General features: G+C 35.3%; 1 protein-coding gene across 10 annotated transcripts in view; it reads right to left on the minus strand.

Annotated features, from left to right (window-relative positions):
- EHBP1 (EH domain binding protein 1) overlaps window positions 1-16,838 on the minus strand; it is a 433,107-nt gene that overhangs the window by 346,250 nt on the left and 70,019 nt on the right. For all 10 annotated transcript variants that reach the window (XM_036752173.1, XM_036752175.1, XM_036752180.1 and 7 more), the window contains exon 3: window positions 12,473-12,530. In XM_036752173.1, the coding sequence (XP_036608068.1) occupies window positions 12,473-12,530 (58 nt within the window). The remainder of the gene's footprint in view (window positions 1-12,472; window positions 12,531-16,838) is intronic.

A 16,838-nucleotide genomic window follows, 5' to 3' on the forward strand; every position in this document is an offset into this window, starting at 1 on the left:
TTCCAAAAGACTTAATAAAAAATGTTATTCACCTCCAGGGAAAGAACTGATGAATTGTGAGTACAAATTGAAACATAATTTTTCTCATTTTTTTTTTACAATGTGGCTAATATGGCTATATTTTGGATGATTTCACATATATAACTGCTTTCTCAAGGACTTAAAATTTAAAAAGACTGTTAAAATTAAAGAAATTAGAAATAAGAAACATCAAAGAAATGTGGACTTCCAGCTCAATGTGAGTCTACAGCGTGATGAGACAAAAAAGTTAATGCAAACTGAGACTACATAAAAAAATAATATTTTTCAAGACTAGGGATGTTCTCAATCTGCTATTCTATGCCCTAGTCAGATGACTGAGGAACTGTGTAAAGTTACATGCACTACACTTTAGGAAAGACATTGATAAGCTGGAGGCCATCCAGAAAAGGGCAACAAGGTTGGTGAAAGGCCTTGAGATCACAAGATATAAAGATAGGTTAAGAGAATTGTGCCAGATGTTCAGCACAGAAAAAAGAAGACTTAAGGAGGTCATGAGAGCTGTCCTCAAGTCTGTCACATGGAACAGGAATTAGATGTGTATTCTTGGCTCCAGAAGTCAGACATAGTAATGCTTATAAGCTGCAGACATAGATAGCTGCATCATGTAATGCAAATATAGCTATTCAAAAGTGGCTCTCCCAGGAGGTAACAGGCTTCATATGAAAAACTAGGGATTCCCTCATTATAAAAATTGAGAATGCAACCTCAAATTTCTAGAAAAACAATCTAGAGACTGAGATACTACTATTATTAGCAAACGGTATCCAGCATTATACTAAAAAGAACTATATATCTGGAGACAGAAGATTTATGTTTGAATCCTGGCTCTACCTGAGTGTGAATAGACAACTTACTTTTCCTCTCCAGTTTTCATTTGAAGTAAATTATCTTTGTGAATCCTTTAAGTATGTAGCGCTGAGGTTGCTGTTTGTCCTTTGTTCTTGAAGAGGACCATAACATCAATGGAGGTAATGCCATGACATGCAAGAGAAATGGATTTAAGTGAGGGAGGGCTGTGCAAAGTCACCATCCTCACTTTCACCTCCGGAGCCATCTGGGTCCAATGGCCAGATATGGAGCAGGACAACTGGAAATGGCCCAGGATGTAGTTGGTGACCTTGGCCTTTTCAAGCTAAGGTCTTTAACAGGTCTCAGGATAAGGGTTAGGTTTAGGAGGAAAAATAATTAATTTAGATATGTTGTATTTGAATAACACACATATAAACACATACACAAATTATGGTCTTTTTGTAAAAGCAAAGAACTGAAAACTAAGGATATATCGGTTGCAAATTATGGTTTACGAAAAAATTATAGTATATGAATGAAATGGAATACCATTGTGCCATAAGAAATGTCTAAATGGATGCATTTCATGAAATGCGGGAAGAATTCCCTGAACTGATTCAGAGTGAATAAGCAAAATAAGAAGAAAATTATACAATAACAAAAATATCGTAAAAACAAATTATTAAAAGCCTTAAGAACATACATTATAAACAAACAAGGAAGAAACTAAGGAGGTAAATAGAATATTAGAAAAGTCAGATATGACAAACTTTTGGAGAAAACTGAATCGGAACAGAAAGGAATATTCCTTTTCTTAGAAGCACATGGCACCTACACAAAAACTGACCATGTAATAGGGTATAAAAATCTCAAAATCAAATGTAAAAAGGCAGAAATAGTAAATGTATTCTTTTGGGATCACAATGCAATAAAAATTACATTCAACAAAGGACAGTGAAAATCTACATAAGAAATTAATTGGAAAATAAATAACCTAATCCTAAAGAAGAAGGGGGTCAAAGAACAAATCACAGAAACAATGATTTCATTAAAGAGAATAACAACGAGACAATCTACCAAAATTTATGGGATGCAGTCAAAGTAATACTTAGGGGAAAAAATTCTTACAACAACAAAATGGAAAAAGAACAGGTCAATGAATTGGGCATGCAATACAAGAACTAGAAAAAGAGCAAATTAAAATTGAGCACCAAATTAGAAATCCTGAAAATCAAACGTAAGATTAATAAGATTGAAAATAAAAAACTATTGAGCTAATAAATAAATCTAGGAGCTGGTTTTATGAAAAAAACAATAAGATAGATATGCCATTGATTAATTTGATTAAAAAAAAGAAAACCAAGTTACCAGAATCAAAAATGAAAAGGGTAAATTCACCACCAATTAAGAAATTAAAACAATAATTAGGAGCTATTTTGCCCAACTGTATGCCAATAAATCTGACAATCTAAGTAAATCGGATGAATATTTACAAAAATATAAATTACTTAGATTAACAGATCAGGAAATAGAATGCCTAAATAACCTCATCTTAGAAAAAGAAATTGAACAAGCCATTAACAAACTTGCTAGGAAAAAATCCATAGGGCCAGATGGGTTCACAAGCAAATTCTACCAAACATTTAAAGAACAATTAATTCCAATACTGTATAAATTATTTGGAAAAATAGGTAAAGGAGTCCTACCAAACTCATTTTATGATGCAAATATGGTGCTGATACCTAAATCAGGAAGAGTTAAAACAGAGAAAGAAAATTACAGATGAATTTCCCTAATGAATATTGATGCAAAAATTTTGAACAAAATATTAGAAAGGGGATTACAGTCATTTATCATAAAGATTATACACTATGACCAGGTGGGATTTATACCAGGAACACAGGGTTTGATTCAATATTAGGAAAATAATCAGCAAAACTGACTATATCAATAACAAAACCAGCAGAGATCATATGATTACTTCAACAGATGCTGAAAAAAAGCTTTTGACAAAATACAGCACCTGTTCCAATTAAAAACACTAGAGAGCATAGGAATAAAGGGGGTGTTCCTCAAAATGGTATCTACCAGAAACCAAGAGCAAGAATTATCTGTAATGGGGATAAGCTAGAAGCACTACCATTAAGATCAGGGGTGAAACAAGGATACCCATTAATATACCTATTAATATATAGGGTATTCCTAAAGTCTGCACACGTAGGAAATTGACAGCAATGTGGAGTTATTGCATCAAGTTCACGTGAATCTTGCAAAGAGCATCAACCCTTGCATCACAAATGAACTGAAGATGTTACTTGTTAATATTCCAATTAAATAAAATGTTAAAAATTTCATTTATTTCATTCTTGAAAATATTAATTTTTGCCTATGTATCCAGACTTTAAGAACACCCTGTACTACTAGGGATGTTAGCTATAGCAAAAACAGAAGAAAAATAAATCAAAAGGAGTTAGAATAGGCAATGAGGAAACAAAACTATCACTCTTTGCAGATGATAGTATACTTATAGAACCCAAGAGCATCAACTAAAAAATTACTTGAAATCATGAACAACTTTAGCAAAGTTGCAAGGATATAAGATAAACCCACATAAATCATCAATATTTCTTTTTATGACCAATAAAGCCCAGCAATAAAAGATAAAAAGAGAAATTCCATTTAAAATAACTGTAAAAAATATCAAATGCTTAGGAGTCTACCTGACATGACAAACCCACGAACTCTATGAACACAATTACAAAACACTTTTCACAAAAATAAAGTCAGATCTAAACAACTGGAAAAATATCAATTTGTTCATGAGTAAGCTAAGCTAAGCTAATAAAAATGATAATTCTGCCTAAGCTAATTTACCTATTCAGTGCCATATCAATCAAACTACCAAAAAATTATTTTAGCAAGCTAGAAAAAAATAACAACAAAATTCATCTGGAAGAACAGGTCAAGAATATCAATATATATTAATACATATTAATGGAAAAAAATTCAAAAGAAGGTATCCTAAGAATACCAGATCTTAAACTATATGGTAAAACAGTAATCATCAAAATTATCTGGTATTGGCTAAGAAATAGAGTGCTGTATCAATGGAATTAAGTACACAAGACACAGCAGTCAATGACAGTGTTTGATAAACCCAAAGACCCCAGCCTTTGGGATAAGAACTCAACTATTTGACAACAACTGCTGGAAAAACTGGAAAACAGTAAGACACAAACTAGGTATAGACCAAGATCTCACACTATATACCAAGATAAGGTCAAAATGAGTGCATGATTTATACATGGGGTAATACCATAAGCAAATTAGAAGAGCAAGAAATAGTCTACCTGTCAGATCTATGGGGAGGGGAAGAATTCATGACCAAACAAAAGATAGAGAGCATTATAAAATGTAAAATAGATAATTTTGATTATATTAAATTAAAAAGCTTTTGTACAAACAAAACCAATGCAACCAGGATTAGAAGGAAAGCAGAAAGCTGGAAAACAATCTTTACAGCAGGCATCTCTGATAAAGGCCTCATTTCTCAAAATATATGGAGAGCTGAGTCAAATTTATAAAAATAAAAGCCACTCCTCAATTGATAAATGGTCAAAAGATATGAACAGGCAGTTTTCAGATGAAGAAATCAAAGATATCTATAGGTGTATGAAGAAGTGCTCTAAATCACTTTTGATTAAAAAACGCACATTAAAACAACTCTGAGGTACCACCTCACACCTATCAGATTGGCTAATGTGACAAAAAAGGAAAATGATGAATGCTGAAGAGGATATGGGAAAATTGGGACACTGATGCATTGCTGATGCAGTTGTGAACTGATCCAACCATTCTAGAAAGCAATTAGGAACCATGCCCAAAGGGCTATAAAACTGTCCATACCTTTTGATCCATCAATACCTCTACGAGGTCTGTATGCCAAAAAGATCATGAAAAAAAGATCACACCTACATGTGCAAAAATATTTACGGCAGCCTTTTTTGTGGTGGCAAAATATTGGAAATTGAGGAGATGCTCATCAATTGGGGAATGGCTGAACAAGGTGTGGTATATGAATATAATGGAATGCTATCATGCAATAAAAAATGATGAACAGGCAGATTTCAGAAAATCCTAGAAACACTTGTACTAACTGATGCAAAGTGAAATAAGTAGAACCAGGAAATCACTGTACACATATCAACAACATTGTGTGGTGATCAACTATGTATGACTCATCTCTTCTCAGCAACACAATGATCCAAAACAAGTACAAAGGAATCATGAAGGAAAATGCTATACATATCCAGATAAAGAACTGATGGACTCTGAATGCAGATCAAAGCATTTGTTCTGCTTACTTTATTCTTTCTTGTGGCTTTTTTATCTGTTTCTTCTTTCACAACTATGACTAATATTGAAATATTTCTTACATGACAGCACATGTATAAACTATATCAAACTTCCTACCATGTTCAGAAGAGGGGAGGGAAAAGAGGGAAGGAGAAAAATTTGAAACTCAAAATCTTGTAAAAATGAATGTTAAAAATTTTCTTGACATGTAACTGGGGAAAAAATGAAATACCATTAAAATAAATATAGAAAAAGAAAGCAAAATGCAAACTTTCTAGATCTCCTAGAACAAAGTAAGAACAGAAAAAATGATCCCCTTCTGAAAGAAACTCCAAAATGAAAACTCCCAGCAATGTTATAGTCAAAATCCAGAACTTCCATGTCAAGGATAAAATATTACAAGCAGCCAAAGAGAAAGAGCTCACATAAAAAAGAAAAGAAAGAGAAACAGTTAAGGCCACCTTGGATTTGGCAGCTAGAATTAAAAAGGAAAATAAATCTTGGAATAAAACATTCAAAAAGACGAAAGATAAAGATTCGTCTTTATCTTTTGAAAAAGCCTTTAAAAGGCTATGCAGCAAAACTCAGTAAAATCCTACAGAGAGGAGAAATAGACTTAACGAAAATAGGATTTCTAAGAATTCCTCATGAAAATGCCAGAACTAAGAAGACACTTTGAAATGGCAACGCAGGAGTCAAATGAAACATAGAAAGGTACATAACTGGAAGGGACTATGTGAAGATAAATAATTAACATGCTAAAAATATGTCTTCCTATAACCCTAATATGTTCATAGGTCATAGATAAAATTTTAAGATAGACAAAGGGCCTGGGGGTAGCTTTCTCCTACCTTATGATCTTAGAAGAAAAAGGAAGCAGGAAGGATAGGGAACTATTCTGGGGAGAAAAGGCATAGGGGGCCAAGAAAAATACATAATGACTAAACAGTATAAATAAAAAACAACCCCCATAAAACAATCAAAAGTGAATGCTGAAAAATAAAAAACAAGTATGGCCCCAAAGAAGAGATATGAAGACACTTCTCCACTCCTTACTGAAGTAGGAGGTGCAAAGATATGGAACACTGAATGCATTTTAAGACTTCTTCAATATATTGATCAGTTTTGCGATTCCTTTCTTTCCTTTCTCTTTTTCTTTTTCTTAAAAAAAAAAAATCTTTGTTACACAATATGATTCTCTGGAAAGGGTGTAAAGGAAGGACACTAGAAGAAATTTAAGCAATATAAAAACAAAAACATATCAATAAAATATATTTTTAAATAAAAATTTTCAAGTATGTATAAATCTAAGAGAATACTAAGTTTCATTCATTCATTATGGTAAACTAGTACTAGAAATTATGGGCATGGGTGATAGAATTGATAAGTACCATGATGATCTGGCACTTGAAATTTGTCAAGCCCTGGTATATGTTATAATATAAATTTTTTTACACATAGGGTAGCTAGTATTTCATTGATTATTGTTTCACAGTTCATGGGAGTAACTCAAAATTACAGAATATTAGAGCTTAAAGAGAACTCCAGAATTATCTAATCCACTACCTCCTTCATTTCATAAATAAGGAAATTGAGGCTTAGAAGTTAAATGGTTTGCCCAAGGTCACTGCTAGTAAACTAAAAGGCCAGAATTCAGACTGATATTTCTTGATTCCATATCCAGCATTCTTTTCACTGAAATGTAATGACCCTAGATCAGCCTTGAGAAGTACTTTCTATGATAAAGGAAGAAGAGAGATCTACATACAGCTGTAGGTCACAGACCTTCTACCCAACACTTTGTCAGATGGGCTCAGTCTTTTCCTCTTTCCAGCTCTTTCTTTAGGACTTTTCCTCAGTAACCCTAAAGTGAGTCCCACATTGGATGTTGAATAAATGTCCTACGCTACATTTTTTTTGTTCTTCTTATTTTTATTTCCTTGAGAGTTTAAAATGTCACTTACCTCCTAAATATTTGGGCTGATTTCTAAGTAAATTTGTCAGGCTTTGGCCTACGCTACAAAAAATTTCAAATGTAGCACTAGTATACATTTTTTACATGGCTACTGCCTATTTATGAAATAGAATTCATTTATTTATAAAAGAACATGACCATAAAAATACACAATGATATTTAGAGATTTTAATTGTTCTTCATAAAACATATAATTATCAGCACAAAATAACTGTCTTTGAGAATTTAATCTTTTGTCCTCTTCTGGAAGTGTGAAGCACTATCATCAATGGTTTGTTGTTCAATTGTTCAGTTGTGTGAACTCTTCATGACCTTGTGAACCATGGAATGCCAGCAGGTCCTTCTGTCATCCACTATCTCCCAAAGTCCGTCCAACCTCATATTCACTGCTTCCATGACACTCTCTATCCATCTCGCCCTCTGGAGTCCCCTCTCCTTCAATCCTTCCCAGCATCTGTCTTTTCCAATATGTCCTGTCTTCTTCTTATATAACCAAAATATTTAAATTTCAGCTTCAATATTTCAATATTCCAATGAATAGTCTGAATTTATTTCTCTAAGTATTGCCTGATTTTGATTCGATGCCCTTGATGTCCAAGAGACTCAAAAGTCTTCTCCAGCATCACAATGCGAAAGCATCAATTTTGCGGCACTGAGCTTTCCTTACAGTCGAACTCTCACAGCCACACATTGCTACTGGGAAAACCACAGCTTTCACTAAACAGACTTTTGTCAGCAAGCGGAAACTCTGCTTTTTGATTATGCTGTCCAAATTTGCCAAAACTTTCCTTCCAAAGGGCAAGCATCTTTTAATTTCATGTCTGCAGTCACTTGTCTGCAGTGATCTTTGAGCCCAAGAATATAAAATCTGACATGGCTTCCAATTTTCCTCTTATTTTCCAGAGAAGTGATGAAACCAGATGCCATGCTCTTAGTTTTTTTTAATGTTAAACTTCAAGACAGCTTTTATACTCTCTTCTTTCACTTTCATCAAGAGGCTTCTCAATTTTTAATTCTTCTTCACGTTCTGCTACCAGAGTGGTATCATCTGCATACCTGAGACTGTTGATATTTCTCCCACGCACCTCATTCTGGCTTTTGATTCGTCCAGTCTGGCATGTCTTAAATAATCAATGATTTTTGTTATGACCTCAAGTGTATAAGGAGTATGACCTCAAGTCCTACTGTAAGGCTCCATTATGACATGAAAGCAGACTACAAGTTCTCAAAAGATATGCGAGCACAAACTCTGAAAAGTCATGCCATACAAAGGCTTACTATGGGCCTCTCAACGGACTGTATGTCATTTGCTCAATAACCAACCAGAAAGGCTTAACAGAAGAGGGCTAGCTACAAAATGAGGTGTTTTCCTTTTCAATCACATCAGCTCAGAGACAATATTTCAGGGTATGGAGAATATACAATCTAAATTGCTGAGTGAATATGCAAAACGATGAAATTAACACCTCCCAACTGCAGTATTTAAAGCTTCTCACAATGTGGTTCCAACCCATCTTTATAGACTAATTTCATACAATTCCCTCCACACACTCTACATTCTAGCCAAACTGACCTACTTGCTCATCCTTTTATACAATATTCTATCTCCTTTGACTTACGCCCTGTGCCTAGAATGTTCTCCCTCCTCACCTCAGCCTCTTAGAATCCCTAGGGATCATCAAAGCCCAGGTCAAATGTCACTTCCTGACTACTTCCTCTAGTTGTCAGTGTTCTCCCCTTCATGACTTTGTACTTAATTTCTATATATTTTATTTTTATTTGTTTGCACGTTCTTCCCCTACAATAGAAAATAAACTTACTGACTAGACAGTGTTGTTAGGACCCCACCACTATTCCTGTTACAGAGTAGGTGTTTAATCAATGCTTACTAAATTGAAATGACATCACAGATGTTTGAAGTACTGAACCAATATACTTTTTGTAGGACTGACCCAAACTTTTCTAAACATTCTATAGATTCTTCCTGGCTACCATTTATTTAGTTCATTTATCCTTACAATACACCAAGAGAGTAGGCTTTTTCCTGATTTTATAGCTGAAAAAAAATAAGAAAAGTTAAGTTGCTCATTCATTCATTCATTTGATGCATGTAGCACCAACTAAAACAATATTGCTAAGAATAAATTGAGACATGAAGAATGTAAGCTATGGCCCTGCCCTCAAAGCTTCCAGTTCAGTCAATAAGTATGATGTTGGTCAATGATCTAGAGTAGAGTTGTCAAATTCACAACCCACTGGCTCAAAACTCCTTAGTAGTGCAGTCCAAACCACCTTAAAATGCAATTATGTTTTTTTACTGAGCTGGACAAAATAATAACAAAATTCATTTGGAAAAACAAGAGGTCTAGAGTATCTAGGATATCAATGAAAAGACATGCTAGAGATGGTGACTTAGCCACACCAGATATTAAACGGTACTACACAGCAGCAGTCATCAAAACTGCCTGGTACTGGTTAAGAAACAGGGGTGTGGATCAGTGGAATAGGATAGGTACACAAATAGGTGAAATCAACAAGTTTAGCAATCTACTCTTTGATAAACCCAAAGAGGCCAGTTTCTGGGCTAATAATTCACTATTTCACAAAAACTGTTGGGAAAATTGGAAAATGGTAGGGCAAAAACTGGGCATAGACCAATATGTTACACCATATACCAAAATAAAGTCAAAATGGGTTCATGATTTAGAAGTTGATACTCTAAGTAATTTGGGAAAGCAAGGAATAGTTTACTTATCAGATTTGTGGAAAAGTAAAGAATTCACGACCCAACAAGAGATAGAGAGCATTACAAAATGCAAAATGGATAATTTTGATTATGTCAAATTGAAATGTTTTTGTACAAAAAAAGCCAATGCAACAAGAATTAGGAGGGAAGCAGAAAATTGGGAGAAAATCTTTGCAACTAGTATCTCTGATAAAGGCCTCATCTCTAAAGTATACAGGGAGCTGAGCCAAATATATAGGAATACAAGCCATTCCCCAATTGAGAAATGGTCAAAGGATATGAACAGGCAGTTTTCAGAGGAAGAAATTAAAGCTATCTACAGGCATATGGAAAAATGCTCTGGATCGCTGCTGATTAGAGAAATGCAAATCAAAACAACTCTTAGATACCACATCTCTCCTGTCAGATTGGCTAAAATAACAAATCAGGAGAATGATAAATGCTGGAAAGGATGTGGGGAAATTGGAACATTGTTGCATTGCTGGTGGAGTTGTGAGCTGATCCAGCCATTTTGGAGGGCGGTTTGGAACTATGCCCAAAGGGCTATAGAAATGTTCATACCCTTTGACCCAGCAATACCACTTCTAGGGTTGTATCCCAAAGAAATCACGCAAGCGGGAAAAGGACCCATATGCACAAGAATATTTATAGCGGCTCTCTTTGTGGTAGCCAAGAATTGGAAATCAAAGGGATGCCCGTCAATTGGGGAATGGCTGAACAAACTGTGGTACATGAAGGTAATGGAATACTATTGTGCCATAAGAAATGGGGATGATGCAGATTTCATAACAACCTGGAAAAACCTACACGACATAATGCTGAGTGAGCGGAGCAGAGCCAGGAGAACGTTGTGCACAGCCACAGATATATGGATTCCGTGAGGACCAACCCTGACAAACTGCACTTTTCTCAGCAACCTAAGGGGCAAGGACAACTCCAGGGGACTCACGACGGAGAATGCTATCTTCATTGAGACAAAGAACTGCGAAGTTTGAATACAGACTGAGGCACACTACATGCTCGCCTTTTCTGCTTCTCTTTTGTTTTTGTTTTTGGGGTTTTTTGGTTTTTTTTTTGGTTCTGTTTCTTCTTTCTCATGATTCATTCCATTGGTCAAAATTCTTCTCCACGACTTGACTAGTGCATAAATTAACTCAATGCGAAGTTATACATGACAGTTATATGAGACTTCATGCCGTCTTGGGGAGGGAGGGGGGAGGGAGGGGAGAAAAACTGGAACTCAAAACTATGTAGAACCGTGCGTGGTAAACTAAAAATAAATAAAGAAATTTATAAAAAAATGCAATTATGAAATGTTTAGTAAAATAAATAAAAATATGATACAACATAGATAATGTTATTTGTAGTTTTCTAAGTCAATATCTGGCTAGCAGGGATCCTTTCTATTTGAGTACCACAGCACTGGTCTACTGCATCAAGAATAAAATGCAAATACTTATTTATATTTTGGTATACTATCTACTAGGGTACAAGCCATCCAGACTAGCCATCTCTGTATTCCTTACATGTGATACTCCATCTCCTGCTTTCTTGCCTTTGCACTGGCTGTCCTACATGCGAGGAATGCATTTCCTCATTATCTCTATTTCATAGAGTTCCTCTCTTCTTTTAATATGCCACACAAGCACAAGAAGTTTCTGCATGAAGCCTTTTCTGTTTCCTCCAATTGCCAGTGCCTTCCCTCCCAAACTACCTTGTACTTAACTACTTAATATTTACTTAACTACTTAAAATTTATTTCTAATTATTAACTTTTATTTATGATATACACATTAGTATAGGTATCTTTTCTTCCATTAGAATGTAAGCTCCTTGTAAGTAGGCATTGTTCATTCTTTTTATTTGTATTCCAAGTATCCATAATCTATATCCTAGCACACAGTGGGGAACTTAATACTTAATGATTAATTTACATTAGATATGAAAATGAAATTTGTTTATTTCGCCTAAATTTATATGTTATGTGAGAGGTATGGTGTTATAGTACAGGTCATTTCCTAATGCTTCACATGTAATTGGGAAACATTTAACAAAATAAATAAAAATACCATCGAAGATAATGTTAAAATATGGTTTTCTAAAGCAATATATAGTCCTGGGGATCTTTTATTTACACTTCAGCGGCCTCTGTTTTTCTTTGAATTTGACATCACTGGTATAGTGGATAGAGAGGGGGTACTTAGAGTCAGGAAGACTTGGATTAAAGTCCAACCTTCCACAAATACTTGATTGCTGCCCTGGGAAAATCACCTAACATCTCAGTGCCCTAAGTAAACATGCAGAGAGAGTACCAATCTACTTTGGGGATTGGGGTGGGGTGAGAGAAGTGAAGATAAAGAGGGGTTCTTCAATGAAATTCCCCATACCAATGAAATCAAAGGTCTAGTACAAAAAAAAAACTGCATAGTTTTGCTTTACTATGAACAACTGTTAATGTATGGTGCTATCATTTTCATGTTACCACACATGCCTTAAATATATAACAACTAAATTTTGAATTGAATCAGACAGAAAATGTTTGGTGGTTTTAGCAAGACACTAACCTTAGAAGATTTTCTTCGGCTTCTTCTCGTCCAAACAACTACCAGTTTATCTGGCTGCCTATTAGAAAAAAGAACATACACAAGAAACAGGTTTTAAAATAATTTAAATAACACATCAACAAAACATAAACAACTGTCTGAAACAAAAGTGATCTTAAAAGAGGAAAAAAATCTTTAACTTTAAAAAAATTGAAAAGTATTTAGTAAGTGCTTACCATGTGACAAGAATAGTGCAAATTACTAAGGGTGGGGAGGAGAGAGAGGGAGGGAGGAGAGAGAGGGAGGGAGGGAGGGAAGGAAGAAAGGGAGGAAGGGAGGGAGGCAGGAAGCGAGCATTTTTTAAGTGTTTATCATGTTCCAGGTAATGGGGATACAATTACAACCATGCAAGAATCATCTCTGCCCCCAAGAAGCTTACATTCTAATGAGGGAAAACAACACATAAAGTGGAATTGGAGAAAAGCGGGCAATACAAGGTGTGGAGATCATGTTAGAAGCTGTCTGGAAGACAGACTGGAATGGAAAAAATATTGAGGTGGGGAGATCAGTTAAAAAGATTGCATCGGTCCAGGAAAGAAGTGCTGAGGGTCTGAAACAGGGTGGTAGCTATAAGGATGGGGAGGAGATGTATGTAAGAGATGTTGCATAGAAAGAAATAACAAGATTTGTCAGATAGATATAAGGTATGACCAAGAGCAAAGAATTCAGGACGTAACTATGGTGATGAACCTGGGTATCTGGAAGGATGGTGGTATCTTCAAAAGTAATGGAGGACTTCAGAAGAGGGTTAGAATGAGGACAAAAGACATTGAGTTCTCTATTTGATAAAAGCTGCTAGGAAAATTGAAAAGGAGGTTGGCAGAAATTAGGCTTAAGAACAAAGCCTTACATCATATTCTGTAATACATTCTAAATGGATACATGACTTTCATATTAAAGATCAGAGTACTAAAAAAAATTAGAATGGAAGCAGATTTTATACCTCTCACAACTATAGGCAGGATTCTTAAGCAAACAGGGGTTAACAGCAATTAAAAAAGATAAAATTGATAACTTTAATTATAGGAAATTGAAAAGCTTCTACACAGAAAAAATTAATGCATATAATAAGAAGGGAAGCAATCAAATGGGACAAAGGTCTTTGTATCAGATTTCTCTGGTAAGGGTTTGATATCCAAAATATGTAACAGTTAACAGATATAATTAAGACTAATAACTTTTCCTTGGCAAATAAGTAGTCAAAGGATATGAACAAATAATTCCCAAAAGACTTGCAAAGTATTAACAACTACATTAAAGATTGCTCCAAACCACTAATAATAAGAAAAATGTAAATCAAAATCTAATCAGTACAGAGAAGCATGGAAATATCTATATGAACTGATATGGTATGAAGTAAGCAGAGACTAGAAACCAATATAAACAATGACTACAACAATATAAATGGAAAGAACAACTACACATAGAAAAATTCAAAAGTAAAGATTGCAAAATTATAAATAAAGATGGTTCAAGAGATATAAAATGGCACTCTCATCACAATCAATCAATAAAAATAAACATTTCTTAAGCACCTACTGTTGCTAAGCTAGAACTCAACTTTTTGTAGGGGGCGGGGGGGAGTTCCACAAGTGCTGCACACTGCACATATTTGCAGATTTTTTTTTCGACATATTCATCAGTTATACAGATTTTTTTCCTCTTCTTTTTCTTTATTTTTAAAAAAATATTATTTGTTATAGGGGATGTCTCAGGCATGTTGAGTTTGAGATCCTATAGGATAACAAGTTTGAAATGTCTAATAGGAAGGTAATAAAAAGTACTTTTGCTCAGAAAAGAGACTAGGGCTAGATACATGGATCTGAGAGACACCTATATAGAGATAACTGAACCCATGAGATCACCATTTGAGAGAGTATATAGAAAAAAGAGAAAAGGTTCCAAGATAGAACTTTGAGAGAGTTCCCCAGTTACCAGGTGCACAAAGATACAGCAAAGGGGACTGAAACAGTAAAAGAATAAGTTCTTGGGGAGAAAAAAGAACAAGAGAGTACATCATGAAAGCTCAAAGAAGGAAGAGTACACAGAAGCAGGTGGTAGTCAATACTGTCAAATACTTTAGTGAAGGTATGGTTACCTCTTCCTCTTCATTAGAGACTAGAGCAGAGGAGGAAATAATGAGGGATGATATGAGAGAAATGAAAGATTAGGAGAAAGGGAGAAGAGGGAACTTATGATGAATGACCTCAATTTTTTTCTGTGAGGTATGAAGCAAGGTGTTCAACTGGTGGGGAAAGCTGAGGAGAAAAGACAAGGACAAGGTTTGGAACAGCTGCTATGGTGAGTAGGAGAGAAAATCAATTTAGGGAGGAATAGAAGGATTATTTTACTAAAGTGAGGAACCAGTTGAGATTAGATAAAAAATTTATAGTGGACCCAGTCAGCAGGGCTTCATGACTTCTTCCAGCTCCATTAGAAGCCTATGAGTAGGTGTGAAGGAGATAGGTGGTGGAAGTAATCCAGAGTTGGGATTTGCCAGTGTAACAATGTTACTAGAAGCTGCTGTGGAGGTGTAAGACCAACAACACCAGCATACAAGACGGATGCTAGCACAGGTTCTTTGATCTACTTTTCTAAGGAAAGAAACTTTAAGCAGTTTACAACCTCACTTTAATTAAACATACACATATCATTCACTTAGTTCAGAGGGAAAAGTCAGCACCCTGAACTTCAGAGAAAACACAAACAGAAATTATAAGCAGAAATTATATAAACAGAGCAAACAACACAAATCAGCACACAGGGCTTCTGTCTGTCCATAGCAATATATACACAGAGAGAGAGAAGCACCAACGTCTGGGTTTTCAAAGCTGGGGGGCTTCTTAACAGCTACCCAGAGTCTCGTCTGGCCACATCACACGAACATTCTTCCAATGAGTGAGCCCCAAAGCAAAACGCTAACCTCCGAGTATATGTGTGCTTCTTCAGGATCAGAAAGCATCACAACCATGTGACATAGCCTTTCTTGTGACTTAAGCAGGTCATCAAAAACTCTTGATTCAATCACAGACTCAATCAAAGGCACTTGATTGCCTTAGTGCTGACAAGCACTCCAAAAGAAAGAACAGTGAAAAGTCCCACTTTGCTTGCCATTACAGCCAGTGATGGGCAGTAAAAGAAGACATCTAGGATATGGTAGTAGAGGATGGGAGCCACAATTAGGAAAGATAGAGGCTACAGCTATGGTAGGTGTGATTTGCTAACAAATTACTAAGGGATTGAATGACTAGAGAACATTGAAAAGATGAAAAATAGGTATGGAGTTGCTGGTACTCATATCAGACAGGAATAGCCAGGAAAGCTTGCCCCAAATGAAGCAAGAGAGGCAAGGTTAAACTCCTGACCTTGGCAACTCCCGGGCTGGGCCTTTGATAACTCAGGGAGCAAGGAAGCAAAATGGTCTCCCTAATCCTTTAAATAGACCAGTCCAACCTACATGAAGGTGATGGTATTCCTACCACATCCTATCCCTTGGTGGCAAAGTCCCTAACCTTTTTAGGGGACTTCTAATTATTAAAATCATATAATCCTAGCATAAGCAGTACTAAAGAAGAAGCTCAATACAAAAATAAAAGTATAAAACAATATAAAAAAGGACTCTTAAAACAATAGAGAAGAGAGGTATTGGATAGTTCATGAAAAGTTTCTGAGATAAAGAAATCATGATGGCCAGAATTATCAAACCAGGAAAATGACAATACCTCCAATGTCACCACAAGTCCAGATCACCAGAATTAATCATAAGTCTCCTGAGTGCAACCTATTCTAGAGACCAAATTGGTATCAGCGCTCATCCACTCCGTATATAGATAGATATGCTAGTCAAATGAATAGAAATAATAATTAAAATTCATGTGAACTGTTGAGGTAATGAAACAAAATGTTTTTTTTTCAGTCATTATTTGTCCATATCAAAAGATATTCAACTAACGTTTTTATTAAATACTATATTAAATGTTCTGGGGCATATGAAATATAGGATATAGTTCCTGTTTATAATCTAGAAGGAGAGATAGGACATATATACAGATAATTACAAAAGTAGCATGAGGAACATCATTTGACTGGTAGAGACAGGATGCAAGTGCTACAGGAACTCAGAAGAAAAAGAGATCACTTCCTACTGGGTGATCAGGGAAGGCTTTGTGGAAGCTTCATTTGAACTTAGTCCCTGAAAAATAAGCAGGATTATGATAGCCAGAAAAGGGGAGTCAGTGGCCACTATATGTGTTTGGAGACAAAATGTGTTCAGAAGACTAGTAGATAAAGTTTGGTTGAAGCAAAGGGTTCAGACTGGGATAATCAT

The sequence above is a fragment of the Trichosurus vulpecula genome, chromosome 3 (genome assembly GCF_011100635.1).
Source record: "Trichosurus vulpecula isolate mTriVul1 chromosome 3, mTriVul1.pri, whole genome shotgun sequence".
NCBI lineage: Eukaryota > Metazoa > Chordata > Mammalia > Diprotodontia > Phalangeridae > Trichosurus > Trichosurus vulpecula.